Genomic DNA, 13,101 nt, shown 5'->3' with positions numbered 1-13,101 from the left:
AAATATATTTGGGTGTACTCCGTACGGAGGACTGGAAATCAATTGATTTGCATGCCATTTGCAGTGCTTTAGGCCAAGCCAAGACTAGAAACGCCCTATGTAGTGGTTTCGCGGGGCTTTTTCGATTTCTCCACTGTGGTCCGTTGTATTGTATTGGCCTGATTCAGCACTCTTCACTCCTTGCGATTTGCCTGACACTTTGTTTCGTCTGTATTGCGGTCCAAAAATAGGTGTTCTACATATAGCCCGGGGCTAGGCCAGAGCAGAGATAAGAAGAGACGATGGTTCTCGTGCTCTCCCACAAAATGACCTTCATGATCTTCCAGAATGCTTCTTGCTCCTCGCTGCAGAATCGATCTGCGGCCTTCCCGGGCCCCCTCCAAGAGTTTGAAGCAAGGAGCCGTGAAACGACACAGCAACTTGGATGCTTCCCTGTCGCATCCCGGGCCTTTGGCATTGTTCTGGTGTTGGACCTGCGACTCTCTCGAACCCCACACTTGCTCCGAATGGGGTCGTATTGTCTTGAGTTGAGTGTCACGTCACAGGATCCCTGTCGTCGATCATACCTCAACCACTCCTTGGACTCCTCATCGCCCTCATCACCATCATCACCATCACCCACGCATGCACGACATCAGCAGCAAAAGCAACAACGATAGTGGTCGTGCCTCTGTCTGATTTTGCCTCAATAACCCATCAAAGCTTAGAGAGTTGGATAGGAATGGGTACTGTAGTAGCAGATCCACTCTTCCAACATCGTCGGTCCAGTTCCAGTGTCTGCGCACTGGCCAAGAGACTGTTACATGCTTGATACGACGTCGTGGACAGCTGGACGGGAATGCCAGGGAGGGCTTGTTTCACCCGTTCTCATCGCCTCTTCACTCTCTTTTTTTCCCCTTCTCTCTCTCTCTGCCTCCTCTGTCTCTCCAGCTCTTCCCACTGGCTATTGTAGGATCCTGGTGAACAGATGGAAAGAAGAAAAAAGGAAGAGGAATGGAAAACATCTTACCGTCAAACCCTAAAACTACTCGGGCCAGGACTAGGTGAGCTGCATGGCTACATACCTCACAGTCAGCCGGATCAATGACACACCCACGACGCCTTGCTGTCTCGTACCTGCCTTAGTAGGCTCTTAGCAGCATGACTAACTCGGCTGTTCATGACAACCTGCAACTAGTGTTGCATAATCCCAATCTCGCCTACGATGGATCCCCCCTGGGGCTGCCAGACCCTGAAGACTCGGAGCTGGCTGATCTTTTGGCACTATCGCCCCGTAATGCCCCATCGCATTCTTCACCCAGAGTGCCATCCTCTTGATCGGCCGTTCTAGTTGCGGCTTCCACGCAACCTCGACCCCTGTCCGCCTGTTCCTGTCAAGTGTGTGTGTCAAGGTGTGTCTTGCCGGTGCGGTGCCGCTCCTGCTCCGCTCCCTGCCACTTACACCGCGCCTGGGAAGCTGCGCAGCCTCAATGCCTACCTGGGTCACTTCAGACGACCGTCCAGGCCAGACTCCAATAAGTATCCGGGCTTGGTCTCTTATCCTGGCCTCCGTTTCTTCTCTCTCCCGATCAGACTCTCACGTGTGGTGTCCCGATTCCTTCTCTCTTATCTCAGTCGACCTGCCTGTGTTATCAAGTCGTCTTCCCGACCTCTTGACTTCTCCCCTGCTCTATTCTATCATCTCTGGTCAGAATAGATCGTCCTATCTTTTCAGTCAACTGACTTCGATCTACGCATCTAACGACATTCGCTTCTCCAACAAAAATAAACCCTTTTTGACTTCTTCAAACCCCCAGGCTGAGCCTCTTTTTACCACCCATCTAATACCCTCTCTGGCTTCGGTATCACGTCGGATCCATCGTATAAGAGGCCATACTTCGTCACAGTTTTCCGCAACTAGACCGCACACCCATCCGCCAAGATGCAGTCTCCATCCCGATTCCAGACCATCCGCTCCCGCTTCTCTCCGGCGGGCATCCGCACCAGCTTCCGCCGAGCCTCGTCGGCGTCGTCGCGGTCGTCCAGCTCGCGCAACTCGTTTGTGTCCAGCGCCTCCAGCACCCCCACCGAGACCATCAACAGCGTCATGTTCCGCCAGCCCTCCATCGTCTTCATGGAAGAGGAGAAGAAGGTGCATGGCTCTGAGCTCAACCTGCTGGAGCCGCGACCCATTGTCTACTGGGGCGGCATGGAGGAGCGCATGGGCCATTTCTAGAGCAACCTCAGTATGCTGCCATCAAACTTCAAGCGAGCTTGGCCCCAACGGAGCCAAAGCTTGACGGCCAGTCTCTACATACTTTACAGAGATGAGGCATAGTTCTTAACTTTTATTATTCTACAACGACCCGCTGGATGGAGGTATTTTTCGTGAAGGACGCGGGCATTTGGTACTGCAAGAGATGGAGGGCCCTGGACTTGGTTCGCCAATGATTCAGGCACGACATGATGGAGACAACTCTTCTACGCACACACATGCACACACACACTTGTGCAAACACACTTTATGGAATCTGATTGATGATTGCAACCTCTCAATTTTTAGAGGTGCGACAGGAATGGCAGCTCGGTCGACTTGGACCCTAGGGTGAATGGCGCTCAGGAGAATTTTGCCCTCTTGCCAGGGACCGCGGCCAACGACATGGACCGGCTGGCTGATGGATTTATTTTGGGATCTTCAAGAGACAGACAATTGATTGAATGAAAAAATACGGTGCTGACTTGTCTCCGGACAGTCACACTTCACCCCAACCATGATTCTGGCAAACTTGCTCAAGGAACTTCTCCACGCGTAAACCCATGTGTAATTGATTCTATGAGAAATAAGTCTGGTGGGGTTTCTGGAAGCATAGCCGTACTTCTCCCCATCTGAGTGAGTGTTTCGAGTCAAGTCTTGTGTTCTTTGGTAGTCTAGAATATACTTATACTACTATAGCAGGTCAGTAATGTACTCTAGGCTCGGCCAGATCCGGCTGCTGCCTTGTTATCTCTGCCGGTGCTTGATTCGCTAGTCATGTACTTGGCTACCGAACCGAGTGCGGCCGGCCGGGGTTCTCTTTCTCTCTCTCCACATCCTTGCTGCATCTTCCCACCTTTTCCCCAAGGCCGGTTCCGGCTACATGACTACTAGCCCCGGTCTCGGCACTAATGCAGCCCCTAGCTATACAGAACTTATAAGGTGGCATGTGTCAATGAAACCTTCATCTGACTCGAGATTCACTCTAGTCCCGACGCATACGTCTACCATGGATAGTAATAGTGAAGGCGAAGAGATGATGGAGCTGATGTCAGCTCAAGACGAACAGCTACCGCCAACAACCCCGGGCTTGACTAGAGCCCAGGCCGTCAGGCTGTACGTGAGTCATGCCTTCTCGACCTGGAATGCGCGTGGCTACGAATTCGTTGCTGTAAGTCAATCCACCCACTGCCAAGAAGGGGCCTTTGCGATGGTGAATAACACGGCCCCCCAATTAGATCCTATTCACGGCTGCGGCCTACCCGGATACGCTGGTCGCGGCGGCGCTGCGGTACGTTCCGGATTCTACCCGATGTTGAACAAGGGGTCAAATGGGCTCATCTACTCTTATTATAGCATGATCATCATATACCTGGCCATGATCATCCTCTCCAGCTCGATAGGAAGCTGGGTCCAGAACGCGCCCGACCGGCTCCGGACCCTCCTGACGACCATCATCGTCAATCGTACCTCTGTCCTTATTGGCTCGTTCTTCTGGCTCCTGATTCTGAGCCAGGAGGACCTCGTGAAAAAGGAGATGGTGTTCGTCCTCCCCAAGAACGATGTCCTCAAGCACGTCATCTTCGTAGTCGCTGTGACGTTCGGCATCATCGAGCGCTTGAGCTCATCCGGCAACCTCATCTCCATGGAGAGAGACTGGGTCGTCACCGTTGCCGCGCCTCCGGGGCAGCCCTATGACTTGACACATCTTAATGCCGTCATGCGGCGCATCGATCTCGTCTGCAAGCTAATCTCTCCCATTTTGATTTCCGTTGTCATATCGGCTACGGACTCTGTGCGGATAGGGGTCATCTACTCGGCCCTGACGAGTCTGATCAGCCTCCCAATCGAGACCATCTCGGCTAAAGGGGTATGGAATAGCAGTCCCGTGCTTCGTGTGCCCAAATCGAGGAAACAACCCTCCGGGACGGCTTCGGTGCCAGCTCCAGCTCCAGCTGTGCCATGGACTAGTCGCATTCTTCAGTTGTTCAAGGGCTTCGAGATGTACTTCTCTACCGCGGTTTGGGTGCCCTCAGTCGCCCTCGCTCTGCTGCACTTCAACATGATGACCTGGAGAGCCACGTTCATCACCTACTTGATCAATATTGGCTATTCATTGCCCGTCATAACGGCGGCCCGAGCCATTGGCTCAGTCTTCGAGATCTCCAGCACAGTGGCTACTCCTCTCGGGATCCGTTATATGGGTAAAGCCTACTGTCAGCACCAAAATCTGGCTGGCGAAGGAGATGAGCTTGAGGTCGGGCTGATTGAGCCCCGTGAGCAGCAGCACGCTGCTGACGGCCAGACCCTGGTTGGTCTCCAACGGTTTGGCCTGTGGGGTGTCAGTTGGCAAGTACTGAATCTTGTAAGCAGCTTAAGCGCGCGGACAGTATGCCGAGGATAGTGCCGCTAACACATTGTTATAGGCTCCCGTGGTTGTTGCTCTGTGGGCTATCTCATCTTCGATGGAGAAGCAGGAGACGACGTCCTCCTTTGCGTCCTCGACTTCACCAGATTGGGGCTGGAGCCTGGTGATCTTCTCCTTCCTCTCTTTTTTCCCGCTTTGGCGTTTGGGTATTCGACTTGACCACCCAGCAGTTGACCCAGGTCCTCGTCCATGCGCATCAGAGATCCAAGTTCGCCGGCGTGGAAACGTCCGTTGTCAACGTCTTCGAGATTCTAGGTGCAGGAACGGCTATTTCTTTCCCCAGAACGGACCAGTTCAAGTGGCTGTCATTGGCGAGCTTCGTGGCGGTGATGATCAGTTGGGCACTGTATACTGGATGGGTTAAGGAGCAAAGGGGTCATCTGCTCCATTGGGAGAAGTTGGGGTTATGGAGTAGGACTTCAAGGAGGTGATACTTACTGGCGGTTTCACGAATAAGATAAGGCGAACAAGTTTTAGGAAATAGTAATAGCTGGGAGACCTTTATATAGGCCTGGCTGGATAACTCCTTGGTTGGCACGTAACCGCTCTAGAACACCCTTCGTTCACGAATTCCTCACTTTAACTACCAACTTGGTTTATTCGACCACCTTCAGAAATTGATCCGGTTTCTCCCCGTCTTCTTGATCAACCACAACACCCTTTAACAACTTTCATACTCTGTCACCAAATTCTCGTTTACTGAAGGAAATACAACCCAGACATCACCATTGCTGCCGCAGCAGATACCCCCCCGACTTCTATATAGTCACAACCTCTTGCTTCATCGCCATCTCTTTGCTTTTCGCTACGTCGATTCCTAGAGAGAATCTCCGTCCCAGAGTTTGACCCGACAAGAACCTGTGTTTCATGGACACGCATATCCCGTCACACCCTGCAACGTCTCTCTGTCAACGAAGTGAGTAGCCTCCTTTATCTTTAGACATCGACACAAACCAGCACCATTCACGAGCTTCTCAGTGTTGCTAACTCGAGTGGTTTTAGCATGTCGTCCTTTATCAGCCGTATCATTTCTATGCGAGATGCTGATGGCAGGCGAACCCAGCCGACTATTAGCAACAAGAATTATGCCATGGCGCCTCCTGCTACCATCTACGATGACTCAGATTCAGACGACGCTGATGACGAGTATGCAACGGACGACGAGTACCTAATCCTCTCGTCATCTGACACTCAAGGAGAACATGACGATACTGAGGGAAGCCATAATGGTTGGGACGGCAACGTGAGTGAAGATGGCTCCAGTGGCCTTTACATAATCGATGATTATTTCAATAGCCCCCAGCGTCCGCTCTATCAGTCATTCTACGATATCGGCCTCGAGAGTAATGAAACCGAGGAGGATGACCTGCCTGTCGTAAGACTCAACCTTTCTAGGCGGCCTGATGTAGCCGTGGGTGACGAAGCTACAAATACCCCTGAAAATAACCACATCACCAACATACATACTTCACTGGTGCTGGAGCAGAGCATATCCCTCCGTGAGGGTGCATTTGCTCTGGTACAACAAGACGAAGAAGACGGTGGTGATGATACAGACGGTTGGGAGCTTGCCTCGGCCCGCTGCTGCGACAGCGGGGCCTTAGAGCTGGAGGCTGCAGAGGAGGATCGCGCTGCCAGAGGAAAGGAGCAACTCACAGTCGCCAAGCTTCGCCACCAGTCACGCCTGGACACTTCTCGTCCTCCTCAGCGTGCCCTTAACAGTCGACACCCGGGCCGAAAGGTCGGTTTTTTCTTCGAGAGATGATATCTCCGGCGCGTAATCATCTCGTCCCAAAGACGACGGGTCCTGATTGACCTGGAATCCCCAGACGTCTATATCCTCGAGGCTTTTCGCATCAATTGAGACTCAGAAGACGGTTTCGGCGTGATGCCAAAAGCCATCCAAGGTCTTTTGTTGAGGACGAAGCTCAGTTGGATCACTTCGAAGTCAAACAAGCAGACGATCCCTTGGTTTTGGAGTGCTTGGGACCGGGCGGCCCACGCCACCTCGTCTGCCGATTCTCAGAAGGCAATCGACATATATTTCGCCCCTTAAAAAGACGAAATGGACGACGAGGACGGTTTCTTACTAGTCAGTAGATAGTAAACTAGTTCTCGGCACTCGTTAAACCAGCAAAATCCATGCTTCTCTCATATCTCACTTGTTACCTGTATAGATGCTCTACATCTCGCCGACATTGCTAGTTAGGTAGCGTGCCGGGACGAGTGAGAAGCAGCGTCAGGGAAGGATGGATTCATCTGCACGAATAGCAAGGGCCTGTATGTTGTAATTAAGTACGAAAATCTTTATCGTCTTGCCTAGATATCCCTTGGTTGGTAGACATCCACAACTTGAACTGCTTCAGAACAGTCCGGACTCCCACTACAATCGAGTTTCAGCCTGCATATTGTCCAAGTCCCTATTCTGTCGATGTGACTGTTGTCAATCAGGTTGCTGACTCTCCCCCCTTTCCCCCTGCCACAGCTTCTCGTTCTTGTCAGTCCATCCTTCTACATTTACAAACCACACATCGTTCACGAACGCTTCACTCCAACAAATGCCCCTTCTTATTCGACGACCTATAGGAAACAATCCAACTGGACCTCTTCTTCCTTAACCAAGTCCCGTGCAGTCAAACCATTAACAAATTTTTCTGCGACCAACTGAAGAGCAGAACTAACTTCGTCATCCTCTTGATCTACCACATCTTTCAGCATCTGAGCACACATCCCTCTCCAAAGTCTTACCTGAGAGCGCATTCTCCTCCATTTCCATTTCTGTTGCTGCGTTTGCCATTGTTACGGCTGTCATTTCACCGACTTCTATATAATTAGAACTCACCCCAACTTGCTGCTTTCACAGCGTCTTCCCTTGCAACCAACACCGTCAGGAAGCCCCTGATGCAACCAGCACTCGCTACTTCTAAGCACATACAACCAACCCGTCACAAGCCAAAAACTCCAGTGAACAAGGTAAGCAACTCTTTCTCCTTCCCTGGCGTTGGGGACATCCATCCTCCTACCAACGCCCTACCCAAGTATTGACAAGCGTTGCTGATTTGGGTGAATCTTAAGATGTCATACATACGTCGTATCATCACGATGCGGGATGTCAACAGACAGCGAGTGAAGCCCACTATCAGCAAGAGGCAGTATGCTATTGCCTACCCGGCCGTAGTTGACGACATGGACTCATGTGACGCCGACGACGAAGTCGCATCCGAGTCTAACGACGAATCCGAGCTTGAGTCTGACCAAGAATTCATTCTAGTTTCGTCACCAAACAGTCAGGATGAACCAAAACTCGGCGAGAAATATGAGAATGAGGAGTACAGCAGCGCTGCTGAAGACAGCACTAGTAGTCTCAACATCATCGAGGACTACTTTGATAATCTGCCGCTCCCATATTATCAGAGATTCGACGAGGTTATCTATGAGGGTAACGAGACCGAAGAGGATAGTCCGCCTGCTATCCGACTTAACTTTGCCAAGCGACTGGGTACGCCTATGGAGGGAGAGATCGATGATGCTTCTCCTGGAGATAACCATACCGCCGAGGACGACGTTTCTTTGGCACTTGAGCAGATTCTTGACCTTCGCGAAGGTACACTGGTGCTACAACTGAACACCGTTTATAAGGATGAGGATGACTTGTCCGACAGCTGGTCAGTCGCATCAGATTGCTGCTCCGATGGCTGGGCCTTTGATTGGAGCTCGAGGCGGCCGAGGAGGACCGTATCGATCGATAAAAGGAGTTACCGGGAAACCAGATGGTTTGGGAAAGGAGCCAACTGCAAGAGCCCCCCCTCAGCGTCCCCGAGTTTGATACGTCTCAAGGGTCAGCCTCTCTAGACGACTGGAAAGCCTCGAGGAGGCACAAAGATTGGCAAGCACGACCGCGACATCTATCTCCAACCTTCCAGCAGATAATTTCAAGAGCTGGTAGAAATCACAGAGCCCGCATCAACAGCAGCAAGGAGGGCGTCCCTGGACCATCCTTAAGTGCTGTCCCTGAATGATTGACGATCACGCCATATTGGAAGAGACCACACTGTCCAGACGCAACTTGAAATCACCCAGACACGCCCCCATTTGCGCTCTGTCAACTATCCTCCCTACTTCGCACACCACGATCATCACTAGAGTCGGTGGGTCAATTTCTGCCTGACACCTTCTATATTGAGCGAGGAGTTGCAGCTCAGAGATTGTCTTACCTTCTCCACTCATCCAGCAGTGTGGACGAGGAAAGAGGGATGGCGACAATAACGATAACAACCATACCCATGGCAGAAAAGGCGATCAGCCGAACGTTCCACCTGATACTTCTGATGATGAGGAGACTGCCAAGAAGGCTCACGAGCTACTGACGCGTGCTGCCAAGCGTGGCAAGTACATTTTCCCGCAGACGCCCGCTGGCAAATGGTGTCGCCGTGCTCCTCAATCAAGAGGACCCGGTCGCCGTGATGCTATCTCATCGACCATCACCATAACCACTCATTCAGGATCTACCTGGAGGTGGATGGCTTGCTTCATCAATGATGAACGGACTGTTATAGGCAGAGAACTTTGGACACAGAAAGAAAAAGGGCTCTTTCAGGCGGCGCTAGACCATGGTGATTCGTGGGGAGATAACTAAAGGGTAGTGAGTTATGTACAATATGTATAATAGCGAGATGGTATTGGTAATAACAATGAGCGGCTGTTTTGTGCGTCACATCTTGACATACGCAGTCAGTTTTCTCTCTACAGGTCACATTACTTTCCCACCAAGTCACCGTGATAGTAATTGTGTGAATGCTACTGCACCCGTTCGTTACATTGGTGATATTCTATAGCTTTACTGGTTTCAATTATGTCCATGCTACCTATTTCATTCTCCTTATTGCCGATTTCCTCACCTTAGTATTGACCACTTCATACAATGTGCGATGTACCATATCTCTCAATTCCAAGACCCAATACACCAAGGACATCATAAGAAGTTTAAGGGCAGATTGTCGGATTCCGCAAACACACCGTTGATCCAGCCATATCTACTACTCTCTCCTCTGGCTCCCTCCCCCATTTCTGTTCTGTGCCCCTGAAAGCCAGCGATATTGCAACTGCCGTATTAGTTCAACAAGCAAGTACTCGCAGCCCCCCTCCTCCGCAAGAAGTCAACAACCGAATAGCCCTAAAACCATCCATCAATTCCCCTTGCAATGCCCAAGCAGCCAGACCCGCCCTCGCCAAGCAAGCCCGTCCCGACCTCCTGGTGGTTCCTCACCGGCGGCGTCGGCGCGCCCCTGCGGAGTCGAACCGGCTTCCACCGCCTCGCCTCCGAGCGCAAGGCCGCTCACCGCGCCGAAGCCACGGCGAAGCGGGAGTGCGGCGAGGCAAAGCAGGCCCGGAAGGACGCCCTCGCCAAGCTGGAAGAGGAACACGGCCCCCTCGGGGCTAGTGGGCAAGATGAGACGGCGTCTTCGGGGTAGCGCGGGCGATAACCAGAAAGAAGGAGAGGTGGAGGGTGAGAAGAAGGGTCACCAGCGAAGGCAGCAACGGCAGCGGCTGGGCAGGAAAGAGCTGATGGAGAGATACGGCCCTGATTCGGGTGTCAAGGCAGGCAGGGGTGCAATGGCAATGGCCACACCTGGCAGCGCACACAGGCCCCAAGATGATGTTTCTGCTGGTGGCAGTGGTGATCAGGCACCTGCTGACAGAAGAGCAGAGGGCACCAGAGTCGACGAGGCAGGAGCAGACAACACAGGTGCCAACGACACAGATGTTGCAGCGGATCATAATGCGCCTGTAGATGGTGCCAGCATTGAGAACGCTGCGGACTGATGCCAATGGCTACAGCTATCTGGCCGTTCCAGACGGCACCCAGTACCACAAGAGAGAACTGATACATGGACACTGCATCAGACATGAGTGAGTATCGGTAGTCGAGGTGCGAGCAAGAGAAACACACTCACTACACAAGGGCTGTAAGAGGAAAGCAGGTAAGATCATGCAATACGCCGAATTTTATTTGTCCATTCGTCCGTCAACCGTAGTCTAAGTCCAACAAGTCACATGAATGTACACATCACACATTCCCTTCCAAGTCCCCCATCCCCATGCAGCCGACTGCACCTATCCAGCTATCGTTGCTTAACCGTTACTTTCGCTCAAGTATAGCAAAGCGAACGTAGTTGGACTGGCGACGACATCTCTCACTCCGCGTGAAAGAGCCGAACCAGCAGCAAAACTGTGAAAGATGCCCTGTAGACCAGATAGGTAAAAGACAGGACCAAAGCGGCTCCATCGGGAAATATGCTAATCAAAACAACAAATCAAGACACCATCCTCCCTTGACTCCTAGACGCCCCTTTGCCGCATACGCCATGCATCAACAGATGGCAGAAAAAAGGGGCCAGAGTACTAAGAATAACGGAGATGCACGCAAAACAACAACAGCCAGCCACAGGCTGTCAGAAACCGAGAACCCCGAGAAGGCTCAGGATGCTGGAGAGAAGACCACCACACCCAAGTCCAGAACAAGGGGGTCGAGTAGGTGTAGTGGTGTGTGAGAATCGTCGGTCTAGAGCATCATGCAAGGAATTATCGTGAGGACCATCCAAGGCCCAGGGGTATCCTGAGACATTACAGAACACTTGACATAAAAGTATCATCGCGGTGAAATAGGTTTGCGTAGGTGTAACAAACACACAAGCCTTAAGACGAGATCTCGTCCAAAGAAAGGCTCGTGTCAGTGATGCCGAAGATGGGAGCGTTCTTCTTGGCCCATTGACGAGTGAGCAGAGATGCTAAATCCTTGTTAGAAGGCGACAGGGTACGAGCAATTGGGGATGGGTTCTTACCTTTCAAGAACTTCTTGCTAGCATATTTCTTGTAAAATGCCTCGTGGATAACCGGGCGGGCAAGGTAGTCGACCATGAGTTCGAAAACAGGCTCAATCTCCTCCTCTGTGTAACCAGCATAGTAAGCCAGAGTTGGGTCCTGTATCAGGTTAGCTAAATGGGCGGCGGAAGGGAAGCAATGGACAATAAACTCACCCATTCACCCCGATCGAGGATCATGCGAGCCAGGAACATGGCAGCGGCAGCAACGTGGCTGGGCCTGTATGCCATGAAACGGTGATCGAGCAGGCTGATCTCCATCAGGTACTTCCCTATCGTCCGAGACTGAATGTCATAGTTGTCCGCCTTCGAGATACGACGCAGGAAGTTCATGGGGTTCGGGTAGCTCAAGTCATATTCCAGGGTTCCCAGAATGAACCGTTCAGCACTGAGAATCTCGGCCTCGGTAAAGCCATCGTCGGCAACATGCACAAAGTTCTGAACGTGAGGGGAAAGAACCTCCTCGTACTTGGAGGCAATGAACATGGCAGTGATGCCAACGAGCTGCAGACGGTCAAGCTGGACGACCTTAGCCGACAGGAAACGATCAATGATGTTGACAGCCAAGAAAAGGGTTTCCGGCAAGAGGTGGAATCGCGTGTGCACCTCAATCAACCAGTCGACAAGAATGCCGCGCGTCTTCCACTCGAGATCATCTTGATGCTCCATGTACTCGGGATTGGGCACGGACTTGGGCTCGAGATCCCGCAGGTACTCGAAGATTTCTGTAGCATACTCGGCAGCCATCAAGGGATCATCCATGTCCTCACTGTCCAGGTTGGAGACACCGGGCGGGTAGTGGTCCTTCTCATCTGCGGGTTCGGGCTTGACATCGTCGACAACCTTCTCTGCAACTTCATCGACCTTGGTGAGTTTCGACTGGGACCGTATCTGGTTCTCGGCATCTGGGTTGAAAGGCTTCTTGCGGGCTGGCTCTTCCTCCGTGACAACATCGGGCTTAACAGCTGTGCTGGACAGAACCTTCCTCTTTTGCGTGGTGTTGGCGGTGTTGGCGGCGCCGACACCGCTTCCGGGTCGGGCCTTGGAGGCGGCCTCTTTTGTGGCTACGGCAGGCCGGGCTGCGTTGGCGCGAGTAGTGGTCTTCTTCACACCGACAGGGTAGCTGGCCTTGGAGACGAGGCCTGCGTTCTTGGTTGCCGCGGGCTTCTTGCCCTCGACAACCTCGCTCTTGCCGGCGTTGGTGACATCTCCCAGAGCACTTCGTTTCGTCGTTCGAGTAGCAGCAGGGTTCGCGTTTACTGCTGACTTCTTGGATTGCAGAGGCTTAGTGGCTTCGACTTCAAGTGCGGCGGCCTTAGCACGCGTCATGCGCGCCGGAGCACCGTTCTCATCATTCTCGTTCAAGACGCCGCGTTGCCTCGTAGCACGTCCCTTTGCAGAGAAATCAATCAGTAAGATTCGAAGACGCGACTCTTGTCGTGTTTCAGGAGCCATGTTTTTCTTCTTCTTGGAGGGACGCGTAGCTGGACGTGTTTCCGCGAGGTGTTTACTTACGACGGCAGGCATATTGCTGATTGAAGAACACTGTAACGGAGGTT

General features: G+C 52.2%; 6 protein-coding genes across 6 annotated transcripts; 5 read left to right on the top strand and 1 right to left on the bottom strand.

Moving 5' to 3' along the window:
* Positions 1–1,921: 1,921 nt before the first annotated feature.
* PG994_011241 (Calcium channel subunit cch1) lies at positions 1,922–2,215 on the top strand (the record flags this gene model as incomplete). The annotated part of the gene is made up of 1 exon (XM_066862650.1): positions 1,922–2,215. One exon carries the CDS (start codon positions 1,922–1,924, stop codon positions 2,213–2,215), a length of 294 nt encoding a protein of 97 aa, XP_066711760.1.
* Positions 2,216–3,242: 1,027 nt separating this feature from the next.
* On the top strand, positions 3,243–5,092 carry PG994_011240 (uncharacterized protein; the record flags this gene model as incomplete). Its single annotated transcript, XM_066862649.1, has 5 exons — positions 3,243–3,404; positions 3,472–3,524; positions 3,590–4,598; positions 4,660–4,764; positions 4,832–5,092. 5 exons carry the CDS (start codon positions 3,243–3,245, stop codon positions 5,090–5,092), a joined length of 1,590 nt encoding a protein of 529 aa, XP_066711759.1.
* A 659-nt stretch (positions 5,093–5,751) lies between these two features.
* Positions 5,752–6,426, top strand: PG994_011239 (uncharacterized protein; the record flags this gene model as incomplete). Its single annotated transcript, XM_066862648.1, has 2 exons — positions 5,752–5,904; positions 5,965–6,426. 2 exons carry the CDS (start codon positions 5,752–5,754, stop codon positions 6,424–6,426), a joined length of 615 nt encoding a protein of 204 aa, XP_066711758.1.
* A 1,337-nt stretch (positions 6,427–7,763) lies between these two features.
* PG994_011238 (uncharacterized protein) lies at positions 7,764–8,513 on the top strand (the record flags this gene model as incomplete). Its single annotated transcript, XM_066862647.1, has 1 exon — positions 7,764–8,513. One exon carries the CDS (start codon positions 7,764–7,766, stop codon positions 8,511–8,513), a length of 750 nt encoding a protein of 249 aa, XP_066711757.1.
* A 1,349-nt stretch (positions 8,514–9,862) lies between these two features.
* On the top strand, positions 9,863–10,484 carry PG994_011237 (uncharacterized protein; the record flags this gene model as incomplete). Its single annotated transcript, XM_066862646.1, has 2 exons — positions 9,863–10,100; positions 10,156–10,484. The coding sequence occupies 2 exons, from the start codon at positions 9,863–9,865 to the stop codon at positions 10,482–10,484; spliced, it is 567 nt and encodes a 188-aa protein (XP_066711756.1).
* An 873-nt stretch (positions 10,485–11,357) lies between these two features.
* PG994_011236 (cyclin B) lies at positions 11,358–13,069 on the bottom strand (the record flags this gene model as incomplete). The annotated part of the gene is made up of 3 exons (XM_066862645.1): positions 11,358–11,642; positions 11,699–12,934; positions 13,058–13,069. 3 exons carry the CDS (start codon positions 13,067–13,069, stop codon positions 11,358–11,360), a joined length of 1,533 nt encoding a protein of 510 aa, XP_066711755.1.
* Between the last annotated feature and the right edge of the window lie 32 nt (positions 13,070–13,101).

The sequence above is a fragment of the Apiospora phragmitis genome, assembly GCF_038363925.1.
Source record: "Apiospora phragmitis strain CBS 135458 chromosome Unknown utg000010l:1.0-9815664.0:1.0-9183399.0, whole genome shotgun sequence".
In the NCBI taxonomy this organism is placed as follows: domain Eukaryota; kingdom Fungi; phylum Ascomycota; class Sordariomycetes; order Amphisphaeriales; family Apiosporaceae; genus Apiospora; species Apiospora phragmitis.
This window is presented reverse-complemented; position numbering and strand designations above follow the sequence as displayed.